General features: G+C 49.7%; 1 protein-coding gene across 7 annotated transcripts in view; it reads right to left on the bottom strand.

Annotated features, from left to right (window-relative positions):
• SYNE3 (spectrin repeat containing nuclear envelope family member 3) overlaps positions 1-26411 on the bottom strand; it is a 982841-nt gene that overhangs the window by 370083 nt on the left and 586347 nt on the right. For all 7 annotated transcript variants that reach the window (XM_069637674.1, XM_069637672.1, XM_069637675.1 and 4 more), the window contains one exon: positions 1959-2095. In XM_069637674.1, coding sequence (XP_069493775.1) covers positions 1959-2095 — 137 coding nt within the window. The remainder of the gene's footprint in view (positions 1-1958; positions 2096-26411) is intronic.

Here is a 26411-nt window from a genome sequence, read left to right as displayed (position 1 = left end):
ACGACCGCCCAGACGAACCAAGGGCCTTCACCACCTTCCAACAGCAAACTAGGAATCCAGAAAACCTACACCCAACTACAGAAAAACAAACTTTTAAATCCACAGCACAACAAAAAACACCAGAAACAGCCTGTAAAAATGTGCTGGAAAAGGATGACGTGTTTAAAGGTGTTTTATAGCCTCTCACTTGGGTCTTGGGAGAAAGATAGGCACTGATTGTTGCTGAATGCTAGGTGCATGCTGTAGCCAATGGGAAGCGAAGAAAAGCACTGAACACTCATCCATGCACTATAAAATCAGGCAGAGGAAAAGGCAATGTGGGTTAACGACAGACCAGATGGCGGACGGTCAGTGGAGCGGAGTGTTGGAGAGTTTTTGGCAGAGCTTAGCAAAGACTAGGTAGTTGGGAGAGAGTGGTAGCAGTTGGTTGTCTGTCATATAGTGCAGGATGTGGAGAAGGGGTGCATAGAAGGTGTAAGAGAGAGATATACAGAGATAGTGTAGGAGATGGGAGTTGAAGAGTGGGTAGTAGTTAGTGTGAGAGGGAGACAGTATTAGTAGAGAGTGAGGCTAGTAGAAAAGGGTGTAGAAGTGGAGTGAGATGAGTGTGCTCTACGAGAGAAGTGGTGGAGAGTGTACTTTAAGTGCAGGGTACAATATCCTTAAGTTTGCAGAAGAGAGGGTAGTAGGGCAAAAGAGGGGGTGGAAGGGCGAAAAAGAGAAGTATCAGTGTCGAGGGAGTGGTAGTAGTAGGATGGACAGAGTAGTAACATCAAAGTGTGGAGGTGAGGACTATTAGTGTGGGAGGAGAAGGCAGGGTAGTAGCAGTGAGAGCAGTAGCAGTGAAAGTAGTAATAATAGTGAAGGGAGAGTAGTATTGGTGTGGAGAAAGTAGTGTAGCAATAATGAGGAATGGGGAGAGTAGTAGGAAGGTAGTAACATAAGAGGGTGGAGGTAAGTGGAAGGAGAGAGAGGATTATAGGAGAGAAGAGAAGAAGGATGTGGGGATGAGGGAAGGTGGGTAGTAGTGGAAGGAGATGGAGAGTAGGGGAGGAGGAGAGTAGTGAAGAGATAGAAGGATTGTACAGCAAACAGCACACACCTACACCATCCACACACTAACCAACGCTAGTGTAGGGCCAGGTAGGAAGTCCCTGTTGGAGATTAGACATCAATCGTCCCAGGGACTCACTACTAGACCAACACAGTAGAAAACTGTAAGAGTTACTGGACTGAAGCACTAATCAGGGGTTACGGATGTCTGGGCTAGCGTGGGAATGCCACGGGAGCAGAGAGAGAGGGGCAGCGCTATCATCACTTTCCCAAACACCTTTTCCAGGTGGTGGCCACAACCAAACAAATTTGCCCGACTACTATCACTGCTCCAAGAAACAGTCCATACTTTGCAAATTATTTTCAATAAACCCTTGAAACGTTCTTGAAAGTCTGTCGATTATTCAGGCCATCTGTGACACCACACACATATTTTGCACATATTTCGTAGGATTATTGGCTGGTCATTAGAAAGAAGCATAATCAATGTCACATGTTTCATGTCAGGGTGAACAAGAGCAAGGAGCAGCACAATCACCTTTAAAAATGTGAATGGGGAAAGTCATGATCTCAACTACAAGCTATACATCTGGCATGTTCTGTTGCGCGGAAAACCACCACTGCTTACACTAATAATGTTCATGTTCCTCCAAATGTGGCTTCCCCAATCAGTTCCTGATAAACATCCATCCAGTGGATACTACACACTCAGTATTTTGGTAACATGCAATTTACCATTTCTCTGATTTGTCCGTACAACTTTTAGCACTCCTAGTCCATTACTGGACATTTGAGCGTTACACAACACTTTAGGATGTCCTGGAACCAGTCACTCAGATGTATCCGTGCATTTGAGAATCATAATATGCACATTAACTGATCATTCTGATTTCTCAATACATTACCTTTGATATTCACGTATAGTAGATACGACGCTGTTCGATGGGTCTTGTACATCCTGAGAAAACCTGAACAACTCCTTCAGTTGCAACTTCAGTTTTTCAACTCTCGACTCCTCTGTGGCAAGAGTTGATCTGGTCGCCTGGAGAAATGATTAGGATAATTTAAAGTCATTTGACAGAAAAAATGGGCAAACAAATATATCAATATGATGTACATTGTGGAAAAAGAGGTGCAGTGGCATTTCCTGGTTTCCCATTCTGTTCAGATCAGTCCTACAAGTATACCTCAAAAGTCATCCAAGTATTAAAGTTGTATTGACAAAACATCTACTATTACGTAACAGCCTATTTTACCTGGCATCAAACAGAACATAACTAAGCATTTAACACTCGTTTTCTCAACATATAGTTGTCAATATGCTCTCCCTTTTCATTTCCTTGTTACAGGGATATAGCACCCAGCAGGCTTCTTGACACCACACAAAACACAGTCCCAGGGATATAGCAAATAGCATGCTTCTTGTGCATTTCACTAAACACTGTCTCAGGGTTCTAGCCTCAAACAAGCTTTGTGTAGCTTCCATTAGACAGCCCTGCAAATAAAAAGCTGAACAACCTCCTTCTAACCTTCACTAAAAGTAGTTATATCCTTCACTAAACAGTTTCCGGGATATAGCGCCCAGAACACTTGTTGGAAACCTCTAGGGATATGCCCACCCTTTATTTTGCTTGTAGGGATACGGCACCCAGCTTGTTTCCAGGGATATAAAGTCAAGCTCACTTCTAGAGACATAGGGGCCGATTCATGGAACAAACGTGCGCCGAAAATCTTCGCGCAAGCAGGCGCAAGCGCAAAAAAACAGGCGCACGCGCACGCGTGCGATTCATGGAAGTCCCTGCGCGTGTTTACCTCGGGATGTGCGCCAAACCCGTGCATGGCACACAAGTCACTGCAACATCCCGAAAGGCGTGCGCGACGCGCACAGTGAAAGCGTACAACCTCGGTGCATACACCAGAAAGTGGGCGGGACACGGGGCGTAACGCGCGGAATGGGGAACAACGCGCGAAAATAAGGGCGTAACTGGGGATGTACTGCAGGGAAGCAGACGGAACGCCCACACGCACTCGAACCACACGTATTCATGGAATCGAATAGGGCAAAGCCACGCACAGCCAAAGACACGCACAAGCTGAAACACGTCCGCCACACGAAGGCAGGCGGTAGAGTCCCAGGGCATCACAAAAGTGGCAACATACAGCAATTGGGCCTGTGCGAGCGGGGCACGTGTATTGCGGGGGTGCGCGGGAAGTTACACACGCGATCGAGCGGGGTACGTGTATTTCGGGGGTGCGCGAGAAGTTACACACGCGATCGAGCAGGGTACGTGTATTTCGGGGGTGCGCGGGAAGTTACACACGCGATCGAGCGGGGTACGTGTACATCGGGGGTGCGCGGGAAGTTATACACGCGATCGAGCGGGGTACGTGTATTTTGGGGGCATGCGGGAAGTTACACACGCGATTGAGCGGGGTACGTGTATTTCGGGGGTGCGCGGGAAGTTACACACGCGATTGAGCGGGGTACGTGTATATCGGGGGTGCGCGGGAAGTTACACACGCGATTGAGCGGGGTACGTGTATTTTGGGGGTGCGCGGGAAGTTACACACGCGATTGAGCGTGGTACGTGTATTCCAGGGGTGCGCGGGAAGTTCCACACGCAATTCCATCAGGGTACGTGTATTACAGGGGTGCGTGGGAAGTTCCACACGCGATCTCATCAGGGTACTTGTATTACAGGGGTGCGCGGGGAGCACCACACGTGAATTGCACGTGTGGGTCCTCCCAGGTGTTCCCTCTACACCCTCCACGGCCCCTGCAGGTGGCTCACACCACAGGGGCCTACCCTGCACATGTCCTGCAGGCACACCATCCACCATGGCCATGCCCCCCAGCCAACCCACATGTCAACTTGCACTACTGCCCACCAACGCATGTCCCCCTGCACCCCCAGCCACCAGGGGCCCCCTCCACCAGGCCCCCACCCATGTTCTCCACCACCCCAACCCCCCAGCACTGTGGGGCACCTGCCAGCAGGCCCCCACCCATGTCCAACTCATGTTCCCCACCACCCCCACCCCCCAGCACTGTGGGGCACCTGCCAGCAGGCCCCCACCCATGTCCAACTCATGTTCCCCACCACCCCCACCCCCCAGCACTGTGGGGCACCTGCCAGCAGGCCCCCACCCATGTCTCCCAGCACCCCCACCCCCCAGCAGTGCAGGGGCACCCACCACCAGGCCCCACCCATGTCTCCCAGCACCCCCACCCCCCAGCCACCAGGGGTAGCCTCCACCAGGCCCCCACCCATGTCTCCCACCACCCCCACCCCCCAGCAGTGCAGGTGCAGCCTCCACCAGGCCCCCACCCATGTCTCCCAGCACCCCCACCCCCCAGCCACCAGGGGCAGCCTCCACCAGGCCCCCACCCATGTCTCCCACCACCCACACCCCCCCAGCAGTGCAGGGGCAGCCTCCACCAGGCCCCCACCCATGTCTCCCAGCACCCCCACCCCCCAGCCACCAGGGGCACCCACCACCAGGCCCCCACCCATGTCTCCCAGCACCCCCACCCCCCAGCCGCCAGGGGCAGCCTCCACCAGGCCCCCACCCATGTCTCCCACCACCCCCACCCACCAGGGCCAGCCTCCACCAGGCCCCCACCCATGTCTCCCAGCACCCCCACCCCCCAGCCACCAGGGGCAGCCTCCACCAGGCCCCCACCCATGTCTCCCACCACCTCCACCCCCCCAGCAGTGCAGGGGCAGCCTCCACCAGGCCCCCACCCATGTCTCCCACCACCCCCACCCCCCAGCCACCAGGGGCACTATCCACCAGGCCCCCACCCATGTCTCCCACCACCCCCACCCCTCAGCACTGTGGGGCACCTGCCAGCAGGCCCGCACCCATGTGCACCTCATGTTCCCCAGCCAACATGTCCTCACAATCTAGATCCCTGGTCCCTATGGTCAGCCTCCAAATGCAAAACACCCACCCGAGTATTGCATCCACCCACTCATAATTTGCAATTACATCACAGAACACCAATTGCAAGTTCCGAAACAAACACATTTCCCTCACATACACCCAATGGGTGTCAGTGAATCTCAAAACCCATATCATGAAATGCATGAAACCAATGAGATACCACACATTGAAGTTCACCAAAAAAATATGTATTAAAGGAAACATAAATAGAATCAAAAATGAAGAAACAGAAATGTGAATGTACAAAAATTAAAGGAAGCATGTCCGTGAAAAAAAGCAAAACCAAAAATAAAATTCCAAAGTAATGGTGTCCAAAGTCAATGTCCACAAAACAAAATCCAATGGGAAATAAAAAAGAAAGCCATTGCTCCATGGTTAAAATATGAAAAAAAATACAATCCAACAGTGAACTATGTACATGGGAACAAGCCAGGGTCCATTATCCCAACAAAAGAAAGGAAACCTATCTAACTACACTAACTAATAAAATAAACTATATACAAAAATGTGGCCAATGTCCGAAAGGTCCAAATAAAATCAAAACAAAAATGAAACCTAACACTACCTACATAACTATGTACAAGGGCAGCGCGCTAGTTTCACGGCTCACTTGTGGATGTCCCGGGCCAGGGCATCATCGAACTCCTCCTCAATGTCCCAGATGCGGTCCTCCTCCATGGCCCCGAGGGTCCGCAGGGCCGTCGATGTGTCTACCTCTAAACCCCTGCGGATTGCCTCGAGGCACTCGGCCCGCCTCAGGGCCCTCCGCATGGAGTTCTCCGCCCTGACCATTGTGAGCCGTGCCTCTTCCGGCCGCTGCCGCTCCGCATCTATGGCGTGGCCCAACCGCTGCCACACGGAAGACACTCTCTGTCCTGGGTCCTCCTGCCCTCCGGCCGATGCCTGCCCCTCCAATGTTGAAGGCCCCGAGCCTTCATGGCTCCCACCACGTTGCTGCTGCTGCTGTGCCTCTGCCCGTGCACTGCCTCCTGCTGCCTGCATATCCTCCGCTGTCTGGGGTGCAGTCGTAGATGTGGCCACCCCTGCTGGACGTCCGACTCCCGACTGTGGCAGGGATGCCTCCTCCACCAGCCTGGCCACACCGTCAGAGGCAGCTCCACAGGGCACCCAGGTGACTGATGGGTGGGAAGATGGCACGGAGGACGACTGGCGCGTAGGGGGTCCAGTTGAGTAGGGGGTCGTAGTAAGCCCCATCAGACGGAGGAATCTGGCCTGGGTGACCTTACCCAGCAGGCTGACGTGGTCAACGAGCCATTCGAGATGACGTGCAGTCTCCTCATGAAAAGACTGCAGGTCACCTCGCATGGCCCGTTGACGCAACGCCACACCAGCCAGGACAGGCTCAACCCGGACCCGGATAGCCACGTCCGCAGGCAGAGGAAGGCCAGTTGACGTGAGCTCATCCCCTGCCTGAAAACGGGTCTGGACGAAGGCATCCCTGCTGGTGCAAGATGATGCAGAGACAGGATCAGGGACAGGATTGCACACAGGCACCTCCGCGGCGGCCTGTGCTGCCTCCTGTCCCTGGTCCTGCACTGCACCACTAGCACCAGTGGGATCCCCACCTCCAGACCCCGTCTCTGGTGCTTGCACGGCCTCCTCCTCCACCAAACCCCCCACCAACCTGGATGACTCCGTGCCATCTTCCCCTGTTGGGCCCTGTGGGGTCCCAGCTGCCCCTTCTGCTGCCGAGAAGTCCAACTCCAACCTCCGCCTCTTGGACCTCCCCCCGGCAGCTGCGGCCCGGGACGCGGCACCGGACTCCTCACTCCCCGGCGAGATGACAACATGGGAGGGGAGCCGGGCCTTGTGTCTCCGGCTGGCTGTGGGATCCCCGCCGCTGTGCTCCACAGCACCTTCTCCGCCCTCTTCATCAGTTGACGCTGCAGACAGGGAGAAACAAAACACAGGCATCAGGGCACTGTACAATGGACACATACACACATGACAGTTGTACATGAGTGGCATTGGCAAACCTCAGACATGTCATCACAATCCCCAACACACATGTAATTTCAACTCGCACACATGAGCCATACCACAGCCATATCGCAACTGCCAGCACCATCCATACACATACAACAGCATGAGCAGCCAAAGGTGAGCCAGACATCACATGCAACACAGGAAGTGCACCACACATGTACACACACCACCACACTTGCATGCATGTGTACACCTCTGCCAAGTGTCGCAGTGTTCAGACGGGCATCCATGTCACATCTGCCAATCAGGCTTCCACATACCGCTGTCACATGCATCCATTTTGCATCACTGTTGCACCCTTGTCAAATACACACACATGCACATGTACACAGTGCTGATACATGCAGCCGAAAACAACATACATGCGTGACATCACGGACATGTCTACTTACATACACATTCATCCAAACATGTGTGCCCACACAACTGCATTTGGCATGCAAGCCTACACACACAAGCACCATCCATGTCTCACACATTCCAGCCCTCGCATGTGTTAGCCCCACGGCCCTGTACACCCCCACCCATACTCAACCCCATACAAACAGATGTGCAACCTGCACACTACTGAAAAATCACCACACGCACTGCTCACAATAAGGATGCATGTACACTTACCGCTCGACTCCAGACGGGTCTGCCTCTCAAGGACCTGGACGTGGAGCGCTGGGGATATGCGTTCCAGGACCCTCATCTGTTCTTCCGACAAGTGGCCCCGGCGCCCCTTGGCATCCGCTGCCTTCAAGAGGCGCCGGGCCTTGTTCAGGGTCCTGGACCTGAAGTCCTCCCAGCGCTTCTTGACATGTTGTAAGTCGCGGACTGCCACCCCCTCCGCGTTGATGGCAGTCACGATGTCAGTCCAGATCCGAGTCCGTCCTTCCTTGTCGGCGCGGGAACTTCCGAAGAGGGCATCATACTGCCCCAGGACATGCTCCACCAGGACACCAACTTCGGTGGCACTGAAGCTGGTGCCCCTCTGCCTCTCTGGCCGGGGGTTGTCAGTGGTCTCAGATGGTGTTTGCCCCAACATGACAACCCCAGAGGCAGGAGTGGGTGGGCAACTGGGTCCTGGGGCTGGGCTGTGGAGCGATGGAATCCCAGTCGGGAGTCTTCGGTTCCAGCAGGGGTGGTCACAGCAACAGCACCCCTGGCTGATGTGCAGGCAGCAAATGGCAGGGCACGTGGGCAGCAGGCAGTCAGGCAGCAGCAGATGGCAGGTGGGAGCATGCTCGGGGCTCTGGGGGGCAGTAGTTCGGCCTTCTGGGCAGGAGCGTGGTCTTCCGTGTGCTTACGCGTGGCCAGCTTGATACGGAGTGATTTGGCACGTGAAAAATCTGCACGTCAGCGTGTAATTCGAGGAAAGGCCCTTAGCGCGTATGCACGGCAGCACGCATATGCGATTTCATTAGACCAAAGGCCCTTAGCGCGTGAGCGCGTCTGTGACGTGACGCGCGCGGGTGTTTCCCTCATTGCACGTGATGACAGAACACACGTGGATTTCCACCAATCACGTGTGAAAGTTCCCGGCTCCCCGGAACACACGTACCCAGGCTAATCGCGTGTGGAACTTCCCGCGCACCACGAAACACATGTACCCAGGCCAATCGCGTGTACGCTCACTCCCCTCCGATCACACGCCTGGTGGAGGCTCCCCCTGCACTGCTGGGGGGTGGGGGTGGTGGGAGACATGGGTGGGGGCCTGGTGGAGGCTGCCCCTGGTGGCTGGGGGGTGGGGGTGCTGGGAGACATGGGTGGGGGCCTGGTGGAGGCTGCCCCTGAACTGCTGGGGGGTGGGGGTGGTGGGAGACATGGGTGGGGGCCTGGTGGAGGCTGCCCCTGGTGGCTGGGGGGTGGGGGTGCTGGGAGACCTGGGTGGGAGCCTGGTGGAGGCTGCCCCTGGTGGCTGGGGGTGCTGGGAGACATGGGTGGGGGCCTGGTGGTCGGTGCCCCTGCACTGCTGGGGGTGGGGGTGCTGGGAGACATGGGTGGGGGCCTGCTGGCAGGTGCCCCACAGTGCTGGGGGGTGGGGGTGGTGGGGAACATGAGTTGGACATGGGTGGGGGCCTGCTGGCAGGTGCCCCACAGTGCTGGGGGTGGGGGTGGTGGGAGACATGGGTGGGCGCCTGGTGGAGGCTGCCCCAGGTGGCTGGGGGGTGGGGGTGCTGGGAGACATGGGTGGGGGCCTGGTGGAGGCTGCCCCTGCACTGCTGGGGGGGTGGGGGTGGTGGGAGACATGGGTGGGGGCCTGGTGGAGGCTGCCCCTGGTGGCTGGGGGGTGGGGGTGCTGGGAGACATGGGTGGGGGCCTGGTGGTGGGTGCCCCTGCACTGCTGGGGTGTGGGGGTGCTGGGAGACATGGGTGGGGGCCTGCTGGCAGGTGCCCCACAGTGCTAGGGGGTGGGGGTGGTGGGGAACATGAGTTGGACATGGGTGAGGGCCTGCTGGCAGGTGCCCCACAGTGCTGGGGGGTGGGGGTGGTGGGAGACATGGGTGGGGGCCTGGTGGAGGCTGCCCCTGGTGGCTGGGGGATGGGGGTGGTGGGAGACATGGGTGGGGGCCTGGTGGAGGCTGCCCCTGCACTGGTGGGGGTGGTGGGAGACATGGGTGGGGCCTGGTGGAGGCTGCCCCTGGTGGCTGGGGGGTGGGGGTGCTGGGAGACATGGGTGGGGGCCTGGTGGAGGCTGCCCCTGCACTGCTGGGGGGGTGGGGGTGGTGGGAGACATGGGTGGGGCCTGGTGGAGGCTGCCCCTGGGGGGTGGGGTGCTGGGAGACATGGGTGGGGGCCTGGTGGAGGCTGCCCCTGCACTGCTGGGGGGTGGGGGTGGTGGGAGACATGGGTGGGGGCCTGGTGGAGGCTGCCCCTGGGGGGTGGGGGTGCTGGGAGACATGGCTGGGGGCCTGGTGGTGGGTGCCCCTGCACTGCTGGGGGGTGCTGGGAGACATGGGTGGGGGGCAGCTGGCAGGTGCCCCACAGTGCTGGGGGGTGGGGGTGGTGGGGAACATGAGTTGGACATGGGTGGGGGCCTGCTGGCAGGTGCCCCACAGTGCTGGGGGGTGGGAGACATGGGTGGGGGCCTGGTGGAGGGTGCCCCTGGTGGCTGGGGGTGCAGGGGGACATGCGTTGATGGGCAGTAGTGCAAGTTGACATGTGGGTTGGCTGGGGGTCATGGCCATGGTGGATGGTGTGCCTGCAGGACATGTGCAGGGTAGGCCCCTGTGGTGTGAGCCACCTGCAGGGGCCGTGGAGGGTGTAGAGGGAACACCTGGGAGGACCCACACGTGCAATTCACGTGTGGTGCTCCCCGCGCACCCCTGTAATACACGTACCCTGATGGAATCGCGTGTGGAACTTCCCGCGCACCCCTGAAATGCGCGTATCCTGCTCGCACGGGCCCAATCGCGTGTGGAACTTCCCGCGCACCCCTGAAATACACGTACCCTGATGAAATCGCGTGTGGAACTTCCCGCGCACCCCTGAAATACACGTGCCTTGCTGATGTCGCGTGTGAAACTTCCCCCGCACCCCAAAATACACGTACCATGATGAAATCGCGTGTGGAAATTCCCGCGCACCCCTGAAATACACGTACCCTGCTGCAATCGCGTGTGGCACTCACTTCCCGTGCACCCCTGAGATACGCATACCGTGCTCGCACGGGCCCAATCGCGTGTGGAATTTCCCGCGCACCCCTGAAATACACGTACCCTGCTAAAATCGCGTGTGGCACTTCCCGCACACCCCTGAGATACGCGTACCTTGCTTGCACGGACCCAATCGCGTGTGGAAATTCCCGCGCACCCCTGAAATACACGTACCCTGCTGAGATCACGTGTGAAACTTGCCCCGCACCCCAAAATACACGTACCCTGCTGAAATCGCGTGTGGCACTTCCCGCGCACCCCTGAGATACGCGTACCTTGCAGAAATCGCGTGTGGAACTTCCCGCGCACCCCTGAAATACGCGTACCCTGCTCGCACGGGGCCAATCGCGTGAGGTACTTCCCGCGCACCCCAGTGATACACGTAGCCCGCTTGCCGTGCTGGTACAGGGTTAGCGCAGCCCTTTGCGCTGGATTGGGTATATTGATGGCTTTTCCCTGCGCGAGAGGCGTTCTTGGGGGCGTAACTGGCGCTGCTGCAGGGTCGCTGCGCCACTGTGCGCCACGGCTGGTTTTGATGGCTGGAATCCATGAATACGCTGTGCGCGGAAATGGATTTTAGCGCATGCGGCTGGCGCAGGGATTCGCACGCGCACACTGTGCGCCAGCCGCGTGCGCCACTTGTGCGCTGAATTCTATGAATTACCCCCATAGTGCTTAGCTCACTTAGCATCTATAGATATAGCTTCCTGCTTGCTGTGTCACAGTCCCAGATACTGCATCCCTCTGGCCAGGCCGCCAACCTCGACAGGCTTCACTCTCACAGGTCTCAGAGCTTCTAGGCATATTGGCTCCTTTAGCACCGTCGATTATTTAAAAGAGTTTTGTGAACTGAACCGCAGTCTTTGCAGTCCATGCAGGAGCGCCAGAGTGCTTGGCTACTCTTTGCTAACCTTTGGAGTCACTCGAGGTAAACCTTTCATCGCACCAGTGTTACGGATGAAGGTGCCGGGCATAGTGTGTACTGTATGTAAGTTCATTTTCTTCTGTTAGCTAACGCGGGAGTGCACTGTGGGAGTGTGGTCCCTCTGTCCTGTACGGAGATCCACAGCCCGCCACAGCCTGCTTTGAAACATTCCAGGGTCTCGAATACGCAAGTATTCAAAGAGTATTTTTAGAGCTTGGAGCGTGTGGGACCGCTTTGTTTTCCTTCATGCAATGTCGCCTCCTCCTTCCATAGCCACTATAGTCTGGTAGCTTCTTAGCACCAAATTAATGGTGTGATTCTAAAATTATTTGTACCTCATTGAAAGGAAAGTTATTCTGATTGCTGCTATTTTGTATGCATTTTTTTATTGGTTTTGAAAATATATCGTGATAATCACAGATACATTTTACTTTGTTTTGAATCTTGTTACTTGGAGACTGCTTTGCTGTTTTTCTGCGACTAATACTATCTTATCCCTGCTTGCCTTGGGAGGCCCTGGACATTAACCAAATGTAAGCACTTTGTTTACACCATCTCCCACTTGAGCATCTGTACGAATATGCCTGGAAAAATAAGTTTGAGGTCCCATAACCACAAACAGAGGAAAACTGCTCCCTATCCAAAAACACAAGTGGGCCTCAGCGCTCGCAACTGAACTAAGGGAAATAATGTGACCGCCACTAGAGCACGGGCAACAGGCTCACCTAGTGGTAAACATAATAGGGAATGTGGAACTGGCCATATTGACTCTTATTTCACATCTGAACCAAACATTACCCCCCCTCGGACATCGTTGCTGGTAAATGATAAATTGCCTTCCAGTGGTGAGATATCAAGTAGGGAAAATAATATATCCCATTCGGACCTCTCTACAATGGACAATAACAACTCTTTATTGGCTCTGTGCTATTCACTTCGAGACTCGCTCGCCCCCAATCCTTTGACATATGAGGAGTCACAAGATCAAGCCATCCATCCCACCAGAATAAATAGTCTGGTGGGAAATATACTCATGAGATCTGACCCCGACCCGGGTGCTATGGAGGAGACTGGGCATATTGGCCACGCCACATATGTGCCCAATAGATGATGGGGCGGGGGGTTGATTTCTTTAACTGATGATCATTCGGACAACAGTGTTCATCTCAAGCACAATTGTCGGTCTTACAATTTGCAGTGAAAGTACTTTTAAAGATGTGTGGTAGGATATTAGAGGAGGTCTCTGCCTTGACCAGCTGTAGTATGCCTCGCGCTGATGAAGACAGAGTCCTAGATGAATTGATTGCTGCTGCATTTTCGTATACATCGGATAATTGGGTCTGCTTTATTGCGTCTGCTCCAATGGTGGGCACCAGTGTAGTTGCTGATGCCAACCTTGCTACACCGAAGGCGGAGGAGATGGCCGAACACCCTAGTGAGTCTTCGACCATCTACCTGACCCGCAAACAGCGTAGGAAAAAGGAGACAAAATCGTAAGGTAGCCGAGAACAAAATAGAAATTGCACATTCACAGATTGGGGAAGGCATAGAGGATGTACTTATTACAGAACCAGCCATTAGGAAAACTAAAAAATCCAATAGAAAAAGTAAGAAAGTGATTAGACCCAAAGAGCCACTTACGAGCTGGGTGCTGAATGATAGACATCGAAGTGTTGTGAATGACATGCCTGAACAAAATTTGAACATGGTGTCCCCCCGCAATTATCCACTATGCCAACCAATTAAGTGATACAATCCCAAAATTCTAAATCGCCTACCATTGCACTTGTACCTTCTGATAGACATCAAAAAGAGGAATATATTGCCTCTGACACAACTTTGGAGGACGTTTTGATCAACCTACCCAGAACAATTACGATAAGAAAAAAAGTGCTGGGTAAACCTAGATCTCATTCACACATCAATAGAGCAGATTATTTGGCTCTGACGCACAAAATTCTCCCGTTAAGGATTCTTCATAACGAGGATTTTGACTTCATTGATCCAATTAAGGACCCTAAATGTCAATTCAGTAATATCTACTGCAGCACCAATGAAACTGCTCAGATGAACCAATCCTATAAAGACTGATACACAGATCTAGGCTATGATCTAGACGTTGCTCAGGAGGTCCCAATAATTCTCAATAATGGCAATGGCCAAATAGCCGGAAATTGAGACCTGGCCATTTCAACTTGGAATACTAGTGGTTTTACTCACCTACTGAAGGGTCTTTGGAATTTTTGCTGCAGAAAGACATCTTCCTATTAAAGGAGGGTTTGGTTACTTTCTGATTTACTAATTGATGGCTATCATATATTTCAGGGAATGGCAAACAAGGAGCCCCGAGGCGGCCCATAGGAGGCCTCATTATTGGAGTCAAAAATAACTTAAAAGAAGCAAGAATTCATACTAACAGGGATAGTTCTTATGTTTTGGCGGTCAGAGTGAGTGTAAATAAAGATGTAGGTGTTATAAGCGTTCTCAATGTATATGACCCTCTAGACTCAGCCAAAACAGATGACTGTTTTGGACATTGTTCTGGGCGTTATAGGTAGTATTCAAAATTTTGACGAAGAAACCCAAATACACGTAGATCTTAATGCGAGATGCTATTGTCCTAATGAAATCAGTGATTCTGTTTTTGTTAAAAGTAATTCTGTAACTGTCGCTGAAGAAAAAAGATCTCACAAAGGAAACATTTGGGTTGATACTTTGTTTGACTGGGACTGTTTCCTTCTGAATGGAAGAGTGACAGGTGCTCTTCTGGGAAAAATCACTTGGAGAGTTGGGATGAGAACATCAACCCTAGATTATATTTTCTGTAACTCACCAGTTTTACCATTTATTAGGAAGTTTGAAATCACTGACATGAATTTCAGTGATCATGCCATACTTACCTTATACACATTGGGGACTCAAGGCCCTTGTCATCAAGGGCGAGTTGGGGAACTCGAAAGGAACCCTGCAGGCTGTAAAATTCGTTGGTCAGATAAGAGTGTTGAGAGGGCTGCCATTTATTTCTGTTCTCAGGGTAGAAAATGGCTATCTACTGTGTCATGTTTAGCAGCCGATGGAATTGAGGAAATTATTAAGGATAGTACCCAAACACTAGTGGTTCAAAAAAGCTACTATTCAATGCCTAGCAATGGAATGAGAAATACCGCTTTGACAAGGCTATATGAGAGTCTAAAATATCCTGAAGGCGGGAATTAAAAACGATTAAGAAAAATAATACTATTCCCGCAGAAACTTTGGCCGCTTTGAAAATGGCAAGAACTAGATACCAAAGATGGGCGAAGGACTGGGTAGCATCGAGCAGAAATACACAATGGCAATATCTGGTCCTTATTGTGCAAGCTCTGAAACTGTTGAGTGGTTTCAACTCCAACATACCCACCCATGAGATCTGTGTCATTGGGGAACATGAGTGGTTGAGCCACATTGGTAAAAGTTTCTATGATCCTTCGGTCCTCTTCCTCCCAGAAGCCAAATTCAGCATTAGTTTCTCACGTGATGAGATCATGCTGAAAATTGGTGCTCTAAAAGACTCTAGAGCCCCTGGCCCTAACAGGCTACCCAATGTAGTAATAACTAAGAATAAGACATTCTGAGGGGAATTAATGTACTATTTAATAAGGTAAGCCTGGAAGGGCAGATCCCTAACTCGTGGCGTGGCTCGATTCTTGTACTAATTCACAAGAAGGGACCTAGAACACGCCCTGAGAACTTCAGGCTAATTGCCATGCTAGATGCAACTGTTAAAATCTTTGCGTCTCTTCTATTGGGAAGACTAACAACGTGGGTGGACACTATTTCCCTATTGAGTAATTTTTAAATGGGTTTCTGGGCAAACTCGGGCACTACCCACTGTATCTGGCCCTAGACTTGTTGACCAACGTGGTCAAGTCCAAAGGTCAGCCGGGCGTCTATGTGGCTATGATCGACTTTCGGGCCACTTTTTATACTGTCAATAGGGGTAAACTTTGGGCCAAAATTAATCATTTGGGCTGCCAACGAGATTTTCTATTGGCGATTATGGGCTTACATGGGAACACTACAGTTCAAATTAGGCTAGACAATTAGGGTCTGGTTTCGTCGCCTAATCGAGGAGTAAAACTGGAGTGCTCTTTCGCCCCACTGTTATTTAACATTTACATATAAGAACTACCTAAAGCATTAGATGCGGCCCATATCTGCCTGCCTAAAATAATAGGGATTAGGGTTTCTTGTCTTTCATACGCTAATGACCTCATTATATTTGATTACACCTTTGCTGGGCTCAAAATATCTATGGAAGTGCTGCAAAACTATGTTTTGGAACATGATCTTATGATGAATTCCGAAAAGACCAAGGTAATGCACTTCTCTCATAAGCGGGTGTCGATTCCCACTTTGGTTATCGATGGGAATCTCACTGAGCGAGTGCATAGTTATAAGTACTTAGGAGTTGAATTCACTACTAAGACTGACTATGCAGAATTGAAGGAAGTCAGGAAACGCAAGGACATATTGAAATTAAATATGATACATTGATGTGTAAGAGCCACCTCAGGCTTTAGTTTAAATATATTCTCACCGTATATAGGCAATGTTTCTGCACTTCATTATTGTATGGCCTGGAAGCCATGAGTATGAAGGATTCCTCTTGGCTGACGTGCTTGAGGGCAGATTCTGGTGTAGGATGCCAGGGCTGGGTCCCAGTGTCCCAATCAAAATTATCCGCCCAGAGTTGGGCCTCACATCACTTTCCGCAAAGGCAAGCAAAAGGAGAATCCTTCTATACTTAAAGTCCTAGAAGGCACCTGTTTGTCCATTGTTAGACCTATTGGGCCAGCTACTACCCACTACCAAACTTGAATTGTTGGCCTCACTTGTACACACACATTTCTGAACCATTGGTTGGAAGCATGTCTGGTAGAATAGCCTACAAGAACTGACTAGGAAGGTTACCCGTAAATTTGAACAATGGGATTGGTGCGACAACTATGAACATCTTGCTAAACTTACTAGTTTTACAACCATTATCGAACAGTTTGACCATAGATCCAAAACGCCACAATGCTACATGCAACTTTGTCCTTCCCCCGAATTGCGCAGATTTGTGCTTCTATTGAGAATTGGTAAATTAGCAGTGGTATCTTCATTTGGCACAGAGCAGGGAATTCCCAAACAAGTGTGGGATTGCTAATAAATTGTGGACTGCCCAGCATGTTTCGACGGAGTGCAAAGAACATGGTCCTCTATATGTAAACAAGCTGGGGCATTACATCTCTGATCCTAACAGTATCAAGAGTGAGTCATTTTGGCGATACTGTTTGAACTTCGGTCATAAATCTATCCTTATTGCATTGTTTAATATTTGGAATGAACTTCTCAAACAGGGCAAGGTAAGGAAATATGTCTAAACTTGAATAACCAAGGTCTGAAGTATTTTATGTTTGTTGGATGTATTTGTATTTTAACTGTGTAACATAGGATGGAATGGGTGTTGTGTATGTTCAATTACTTACCTACGGCATGTAATGAACTGTGTTATGCGTATATGATATTTTTATATTTATATCAATGGAATTTTTGCATCTGTACTTGCATTGTTTTATGTTTAAATTGATTGTATATTATGATAAAGCTATTTGAGCTATAATCATAGTTAACAAATTATGATTATGTAAGGCTCCTTTTCTTTTTTGACCTCCCACCTTTTGCAGGTCCCTTAGTTCTCACAGGGCTCTCATCTCTTGCAGGCATTTGAGCGGTGCCACCTGCAGGGTCTGGTCATCTGGCTGGAGATGGTTTTACTCATGTTCTCTATCTTTCACTCTAAGCCTTCTCCGGATAATGGTCTTGCTTAATTGGTAAGGTATCTTCATGTGCCTTCCCTAGGTTGGGTTCTTCTAACAATGCTTAGTATTGATTTGGATCTACTGCTGCTTCTCTTAGCCCCGCTGGTTAGTTTACAAGCTATAGTACGTACAAGCTATAGTACGTAAATGGTGTCACATGTCAGCTCTGAATGTCCTTTAGAAGCTTCAAATGGCATGCTGGACATCTTGAAACCAGGGAGAAGTCGTCCTATGCTATGTGTCCCGGCCTCCTCTCCTCTAAGCACTCAGCAGCTGCAGCGCTCTCTAGCTTCTTCCAAGCCCAAAGTTCATCTGCAAGTTCCCACGTACTTGTGGTAGTGCAAATACCATCGGATATGCAGGTTCTAGCACCAAAGCACTGTTCTCCACGTCCTGTTCATACAGGCGCAACATGTTCAGAGTAAGTCCAGTGTGATGAATCCTACAGACGCCTCACTAAATCCCTGCCTAAAGTCTCCTCCCAGATGGCCAGGGAAAGGCAGACGCTTTCTGATCCTGACCTTGGGAGCGGTGTTCTGTTTGAGGGTCACTTGGGAGGGGAAAGGGCCCAGGGGAATCAGAGGACTCTGTGGGAGGGGACGCAGTATTTGTCTTCCTCTAGGGAGTATATCTCCTCAATGGCAAAGTGTGTAATGGCATGTTGTAATAAACATCATTTTGTTTCACAAGATACACATATAAATATTGGTGAAAACAATCACAAACTCCTTGGCCTTGGGAGAAAGAAAACCCCTTCCAAAATACCAGAGACTTGTAAAGCTAAAGTCTTCCTTGACCCCCAAAGGTACAGCGAAGGGAAATCTATGAATAATAACAACTTAAAAGAATTGCCTTCCCCTTTTCAATCAAGTCTGATGACTAATCCATATGATATTACTTTGAAGAATATTATAAGTAACAGACTCGGGTTTAAAAGTAAAAATCTAACTCGAAAATCTAACTTTGCCATTAGGGACTTCAAGTCCCATGAGTCCCTAAGTACTGGGACGAGGAAGAGGGCTGAAAAGGTACAATGTTGCGGGAATCGTCAGATCAGTAACTCAGATGAACCACGCCTGGAGGAGACAGAGTGGCTTAAGGCCCTGTCAGTTGCAGCACATAGAGAAGGGCAGATAATACAAGAAGCAGCGTGGTTCTTTCAGGAAGCAGAGGCAGAAGCTAGAGGAGAGAGAGAAGACGCAGGGACCCCTGTTCAGCAGACAGCAGCTGACGGTCCTAAGAGGATCTGTGTCTCTCGAATCCTGAAGTGCAGAAGTTAAACAGCGGGAAACGTGCAAGAGGGAACCTTGCCCTCTGGAGGCCTGTTCTGCAAAGGCTGTGCAGTGGGAGCGAAAGTGACTGAAGCTTTCCTTCCCAGGAGGCTGTCTCTGGGGGCTGGCGTGCTCCGAAGGGCCTCGAGGCTGTCTCTGGTGGCTTGGGTGCACCAGAGGGCCTCAGAAGCAAGAGTATCTCCTGTTGTAGGTGGTGCGGGTGATGGCGGACAAAGAGAAGCAGTTTTCCGGGTCACAAGGATCCACAGAAGCAGAGGTCCTGCCAACAGTGAGGGGATCGGAAGCGTAAGCCTTACCCAATGAGTTCACAAGCTGGTAGTGAGCCTGGAGCACTCTGCACCCGCTCATGTGGTCAATGCAGGCATTCAACAAGAAAGCAGAACTCATGTATGAATGAAAATAACTCAATTTTGAATGCCGATATATCAAAAAGCAACTAAAGCAGCACTCGCATTTGAGTGAAAATAACTCTGAAATTAATTTTGAATAGAAAACCATTGAAAAACAGTGAAAGCTGTATGTAACCAAACCAACGGAGTGTAACTTTAAATGTGTGAATTTGTGGAAAACCCAGCAACCAGATGCGGCGATAGTGTTAAGAAGTAATACCTAAAAACATTGCCCAAGCCAAAAGAGACTAAAATCAACGCAAATACAATACAGCAGATATTGCCAATGGCAGAAGGGGGCTAATGAAAGGTTCAGAAGTTGTGAAACCTGATGCCCATACCTTGTACAACATATGGTAAAGGCTGGTATGAACTCACATTACCAAAGTCATGGGAGAAACAGAATAAGACCCTATCCTTATCAGTATTTGGTTACTCGTGCAGTGGGGAAACAAGAGGATCAAAAAGGCTTCCCTTCTGGAAAAGGATATTCAGAAGGAGAGGAGCATTATTTACAGTAGAGTATTAAAAAGCACCAATGTGTATCTTGTTTTTCCTGAAGATTTGTTACGGGTTTTGCAAACAGTTGAATACTGTGAAACTGTTGTGAACCTTGTGTCAGTTGATTTACACCACAAAAGCACTCGTTGTTAAAAGGCTGTTCGGGGAGGGAAGTACACCCAGATTGCAAACCTTTGGAGAAGTAGGCCTGGCATGGGAGTAAACCAGGTGTGAACTGAGGTAGTACGACTGGCATGGAAGTAAACTAGGTAGAAGTTGATGAAGTGCTATAAGGTGATCCTGACAAAGACAATTTATGGGAGTTGTGGTGCTGAAGGAAGAATTGTGTAAAGCTGATATAAAGAAGTTATATTTCTTCAGAACTTATCATCCTGACCAAGACAATTATTGTTGTTATTGATGAATTGAGGAACTGTCCTGTATTTAAGAATAAATCGTGCACTTGTTCAAGGAAAATGAAGAAGCTTTGATTTTTGTGATGAATCACTGGCATTGTTGGAACTTTCTGTTGACAATCTGAGGTTACAAATAACTGTTTTGGAACTTTGCTTCAAACCAGGATGCCCTTATTTTCTTTCCGTGAACTGTGCAGATGAATCCTGTTTAAATCTGGTGAAGGGGAATACGCCTAGGATATAAGGAGATACTGTGGGTATGTTACGAATTCAATCATTGTTTTGGTCTGACATGCATTTCATCATGTATGTATTGTATGCATAAGTGTGAGGGCCAGATATCCTTTGTTCGAGTGCTTCCTTTACTTTATTTAGGCAGGGAAATCCTCATCGGGTAGGGATAGTGAGGCGTTTATCTAACCTTTAATTTAATAAAATGGCATTTGTTGAGAAAACTACACAAAGTTGTTCACATCACATTTCTGACTCCTCACACCGGCTCACTGGCACTGGTACTGACCAATGTCTCTACTGCTTCCTGACCCTGATTTTCTCTTTCAGCACTAAGAGCCACTATCACTGGCCTCATGAAAAACAGAAATACTGGACTCAGGGAGAAGGAATAAGAGCCCTTACTATGTCAGAAATGTTAGAGTACATGCCTCATTTTTAAGATGAGGGACTATGGATTTGGAGGACTCTATGGTTCCCTCTCTTGTCTGCCTCCAGGAAGCTCACTGCCCAGCCCATTGGCCCAGGTAGGCCGCCTTTCTTCGTCCCATGGTCTCCTAACCTATTGGACACAGTTAGAAAACTGACTTCCTCACAGTGCTCTTAATAAGCTCTCTTGCATTCAGTTCATTACGGTCCATCCAGCCAGGAGTGCATGCATTTAAGGAAAGAAAACAAGCAGCATATTCTCCTCATTTAAACAAACAAATTGTCTGTCCTGTATGTACAAAACAGCCATGTAAAATGAGTGCCAATGTGTGTATAGTAAAATACTCTGAGAATGGTCCACATTAGTGCAAAGTGAATGGTGAAAATGTGATGCTGAGAAGCAACTCAACCGTCAAGGTAATGGCTAATAACTGTCACGATTCACAAGGTTGTCACTTCTCCCCAAGAGGGAGCCCCTTCCCATGAGGCTAGGGAGGTGCGGACTCCCGCTCTGGGGATAAGGTCCACCACCTAGGGTATAACCAACTGGCCAACGTCACACCCCAACCTTCCCAACCCCCACTCTCGATGCCAAACAACCACAAAGGAAAGTACCAGGACAAAGAAGAGCACAGGAGACATGAAGATTACTTGCTGTTCTAGTACTGATACGATGTAGTCATTAGGATGAATGAATATCAATCCATCAAGAACAACAAAGGACTTTGAAAATCTGCCAGGGCAGGACTGGCAACATTGTATAAGAAGAGAAGGGCTGAAGACTTTGCCAAGCCCAACCGGGAGGGGCAGCAGTTGTGAGCGGGAGTTTCGAATCCTGTGAACTAATCAGAGTGAACCACTAGTGGAGGACACCAGCAAGGTGCTGAGGGAGTTCTCCGTGGATCCAGCTGGAGTGGACCCAAACGCGACGCAGGAAGAAGCCGAGCAGTCCAGGAGAGCGTGGTGCAACATTCAAGTGCACCTGAAAGGGAGATTTTGTCAGAGAAATCGGGAGACTTACATTTTCCCATAGGAATGCATTGGGGCTAGACATATTTCAGGTGGGAGAATGTGAAAATAGCAGCATTTTACACTGAGAAATCGTGAGTCTCCCACCTAAATCGAGAGTTTTGCCATGTATGCTGCTGCAGAAGAGAAAAAGAGAAGCCAGGAGCCGGAGAGACGTGCCCCAGTCTCAGGAAGCTCCGGTGGCGTACCGAAGTCCCAACAAAGGTAACAGGAGATACGAGAGACCCGAAGGGTACACAAGGGTGGAGCAGGCTTGAGAGGCTATCCGGCGACCCAGTAGTAACAGTCAACGTATTGGGAAGGGCGCATCAAGCATCAGAAGAGAACATCCTTTTTACAGTGGCCACAATAAGCCCACTGACTACTAAAGAGGGGTCTGGGATCTGAATGTAAGAATATTGAGCATCAGAGGAGAACTTCCTTGTCACAGTGGCCGCACCAAGCCCACTGACCACCAGAGAAGGGTCTGGGACCCGAACACAAGTATACTGAGCATCAGAGGAGAGCATCCTCTTCGCAGTGGCAGGGAAGAGTCCACTGAGGCCTGAGAAAAACTTGGGACTTTGTCAATAACAGGTGAAGGGAGTCATTCTCCTGGTTCTGAAAGTTGAAGGAAACTGAAAGTTTTTTTGATCAAGAAATGTCAGGGGAAGGGAGTCATTCCGCCTGGCTTACTATGAACCATATTGGAGGGAGTGAACCACTACTAGGTTATGAGAGCCATTCTCCTGGTTTGAAAATGGGAGAAACTGAATGTCCTTTTGATCAAGAGACGCCAGGGGAAGGCAGTAATTTCCCCTGACGTTTGTGTGAACTATATTTGAGCGTGTGAACAAATACCAGAAGGGAGTCATTCTGCTGGTTCAGAAAGTTGACTGCTGTAAAGTTTTGTTGGAACCGAAAGCCAGGGGAAGGCAGTCACTCCCCCTGGCACCCTTTTTCCAAAGTACATTTCTGGGAATACCACCCACCTACTAGGAGATGGGAGTCTTTCTCCTGTAGAAGGAACATTTCTGTTGACTTATTCCTTAATTTTAATGCAAGGGATAGAAGGTAGGTTGTGACACAGGACGGTGGAGTTTTAAATTCGACAGACATTCTGACAGCCCATTATTAGTATTAGTTTGAGGAAGGAAAACCCCTCTTAGTAGATAAGGATAGTGAGGGTTTGTTTTCTTACAAATACAAGTTTTTGCAAACCACCATGCCATCTTTGTGTCAGCTTCCTTTTTTGACACCCTTATACATGGTGAGTGGGATTCAGACACAACTGATATAAATTGATGAACCCCAAGAAGTATATAGCCAGAGCAGGAAGAGACCTACCACCCATAGGATCCCTAGGAATAAAGCACAGTTTGAGGCACCAACTCACCCCAGTCCCCTTAAAGACCTCCTTTATTTACTCCCTACCAGGTAGTGCAGAGAGGACCCTGAGGAATCTACCCAAGAGACCTTTGAGATATTAAAGGCAGACAACCACCTATAGAAATCCCTGACGCGCCTTCCAACTATTCAAGAACCCTGAGCAAATCTTCAAAGTCCCTTTCTTCCGATGGGACAGAATCCTTGTATGGGTCAGAAGAAAACAAGAAAAGGTCAACTCCGGTAGAGGTACAGGGCTCTCCTCCCAGTAGCCGGAAGAACTCTAATGAATACCTTAAGTCCCTTCATTCACCTTCGTCCAACTCATTGAGTCAGTCTGAAAGGGAAAAAAAAGACTCAGAGTTCAGGGGATTGCGAGGACTTAATAACCTAAGACGACTCCCTAAAGCCAAGGGCAGAGGAAGAGAGAAAGAGAAAGAGTATCCCCAAAGAAAACAAACTATCAGACTCTTCTACCTAATTTCCCAATCTACCCATGATGAATCCAATCAAGGCATTCCTCGACCGCCAGGTCAGCCTTCAAATCCAGGCTGACATATGATTCCAGGAGAAGCTGGACAAAATAGCATCCAGCCAGCTAAGACCAGTTCAGCCGCACAGGATTCTTCAGCCTTGTCGGGAGGGTGAAGACCTGGGGAATTTATTTTGACATTTTGAGAAGTTGGTCTATCAGTTTAACTTGAGTGAAGAGATAAAGACCTTCTACCTTGGTCACCTATTAAGGAGTAAACTCCAGACATGTTATCAGCCCCTAATCCCCTACCAACTACATCATTTGACAAAATAAAACAAGGTCTTCTGCACAGAGTAGGACAAACTAAAAGCTTCTACTGTCATAAGTTTGAGGAGATCAGGTTAAACCCCCTGAGACTCCAGTGGAATTAGGAGCCAGGATACAGAATACTCTGTTACAGTGTTAGGCTAGAAAAGCCTACAAGAAGTAATGGAGGCATTAGCATTAGAACAGCTAATTAATAGCCTTCCCCCATCCTTGAAACCAACGGTTTTACAGCTTAGTAAACGTATCTTAAATAGCGCTATTGAAACTGCCCAAGTCCATGCAGAGGCAGCAAAGCCGCTCAGGGCATTACATAAAGGGAATGAAGGGTGGAAGGATGTAAAGATAAACCCCAGAAGCCTACCACTAAAAGAATAATAGCGAAATAGCTTTGGAAAAATCTAATAAAGTCATCAAAATAGGGAGTCAGGAAATAGAAAAGCAGGATGAAAGAAAATATATGCCCTTTAAAGAAAAGGAGGTACTTAAGACAGAGGAAGGAAAAGCCTGTACCGGTTCTACAATAGACTGCTTCTTGTGTGGGGAGAAAGGACATCTGGCCAGAAAATGTCCTAGAAATCAGAAAGATTAACCCATAGAAATAGGTTGGATGGCAGGAGAAGAGTGGGGAAACCTAGAACCACAAGAAGAAACTGACATTGATACTCTTAGCAACTGTCTCTGCCTCCCCACACCATTTAAAACCCATGCAACTGTAACAGTCAACAGAATACCAGTGTCCACATTAGTTGACTCGGGGAGCAAAGAGACAGCAGTAAGGGCCAACTTTATATACTCTGACCAACTCATGGCACGAAAGCTTGTGCGAATAACCTGTGTCCATGGAGATCAGGAGATCTATCTCCGAACTCTGTTCTCAATTGACATTAGGGGTAAAGAACCCATTTTGAACTGAGCTGAAGTACCCCGACATAAAGTACCAGTTAAATATTCCCCTTTTTGATACCTGGGAGGAAGAAGGATCTAAACAAAATATCCCGGTCTGGATGTGGTACGAAAAACCTGGAGACGGTCCTATGCAGGATCAACAAAATCATGACCTCTGGACAATCTCGGATGGGGAAGCCACCAGCATTAGGGGAAAGGTTGTGACAATTAGCAAGGTATTGTCACTTCTCTCCAAGGGAGAGCCCCTTCCCATGAGACTAGGGAGGTGCAGCCGCTATCCAATAGTCCCCCTAGGGGTAGTTTAATGCAGGAGGACCTCATAGGGAGGGTCTCCCCCTCTGTGGAGACAGACGATCACCTAGGGTATAGCCCACTGGCCAACATCACACACAACATTCCCTAACACCCCCTCTATGCCAAGCACCTTCCTTGAGGATAGATCCATGTATTTCTGTAGTGGAGGAGAGACAACCACAACAGAAAGTACCAAGACGAAGAAGAGCACAGTAGGCATGAAGATTACTTGATGTGCTAGTACTGGTATAAGGTGGCCCTGAGAAGGCATAAAGATCAATCCATCAAGGACAACAAAGGACTTTGACAATCGGCTAGGGCAGGACTGGAAACATTTTATTAGAAGAGAAGAAGGACTGAAGACTTTGTCAAACCCAGCCCGGGAAAAGAAGCATGTGTGAGTGGGAGTTTTGAATCCTGTCCGCCACTAGCGGATGACGCCGGCGAGGTGCTGAGGGAGTTCTCTGTAGGTCCAGATGGAGCAGACCCGAACGCAATGCAGGAAAAAGAAGCCGAGCAGTACAGGAGAGCGCAGAGCTGCTGTGCTGCTGCAGAAGCAGAGAAGAGAAGCATGAGGAGCCGGAGAGAGACACCGCAATCCCAGGAATCCCTGGTGGCATACCGAAGTCCCAACGAAGGTAACGGGAGGTACAAGAGACCCATAGGGGACATTGGGTGGAAGAGAGGCAGGCTCAAGAGGCTCTCCGCTGACCACAGTCAAACTACTGGGAAGGGCGCAACGAGCATCAGAGGAGTACTTCCATGTTGCAGTGGCGACAATAAGCCCACTGACCACCAGAGAAGGGTCTGCTATCCAAATGCAAGCATACTGAGCATCAGAGGGGAATGTTCTTTGTCGCAGTGGCAGCAACAAGCCCACTGCCCACCAGAGAAGTGTCTGGGACTCGAACACAAGTATATTGATCACGGGTAGTATAGCTCAGTGACAACGTGCTTGTCTTGAAAGCAAGGCAATGCAGAGCAACACAGGTGCGAATCCTGTTTCCGCGCTTAGAAATCTCTTCGGTATTAAGCGCGTCATAAACAACCAATTATGACATGCATTACTTACCATAATAGCATTTCTGATGATTGTATCTACTTAGATTCACATGCTGTCCATATAGTATGACATCTAGTGGAAACCGCAGAGTATTGCATCTTGTCTTTCGAGGATCGAAAGGGGACGTCGACATGGGCGTGCCAGTAACACTATCCCTAAAGTGACGTGTTGTGTACCCAAAATCCCTCACGTGTCGCGGTCCCTTCGATTGTATTTTGTCTGCCGTGAGGGAGCCTTATGACTATCATGAGTGAGTACAGAAAGAGAGAAGAAG

This window comes from Ambystoma mexicanum, chromosome 14 (assembly GCF_040938575.1).
Source record: "Ambystoma mexicanum isolate Mex_15411 chromosome 14, UKY_AmexF1_1, whole genome shotgun sequence".
NCBI classification, from domain to species: domain Eukaryota; kingdom Metazoa; phylum Chordata; class Amphibia; order Caudata; family Ambystomatidae; genus Ambystoma; species Ambystoma mexicanum.
Note: the sequence above shows the minus strand (reverse complement) of the source record. Positions and strands in the feature narration are given on the sequence as shown.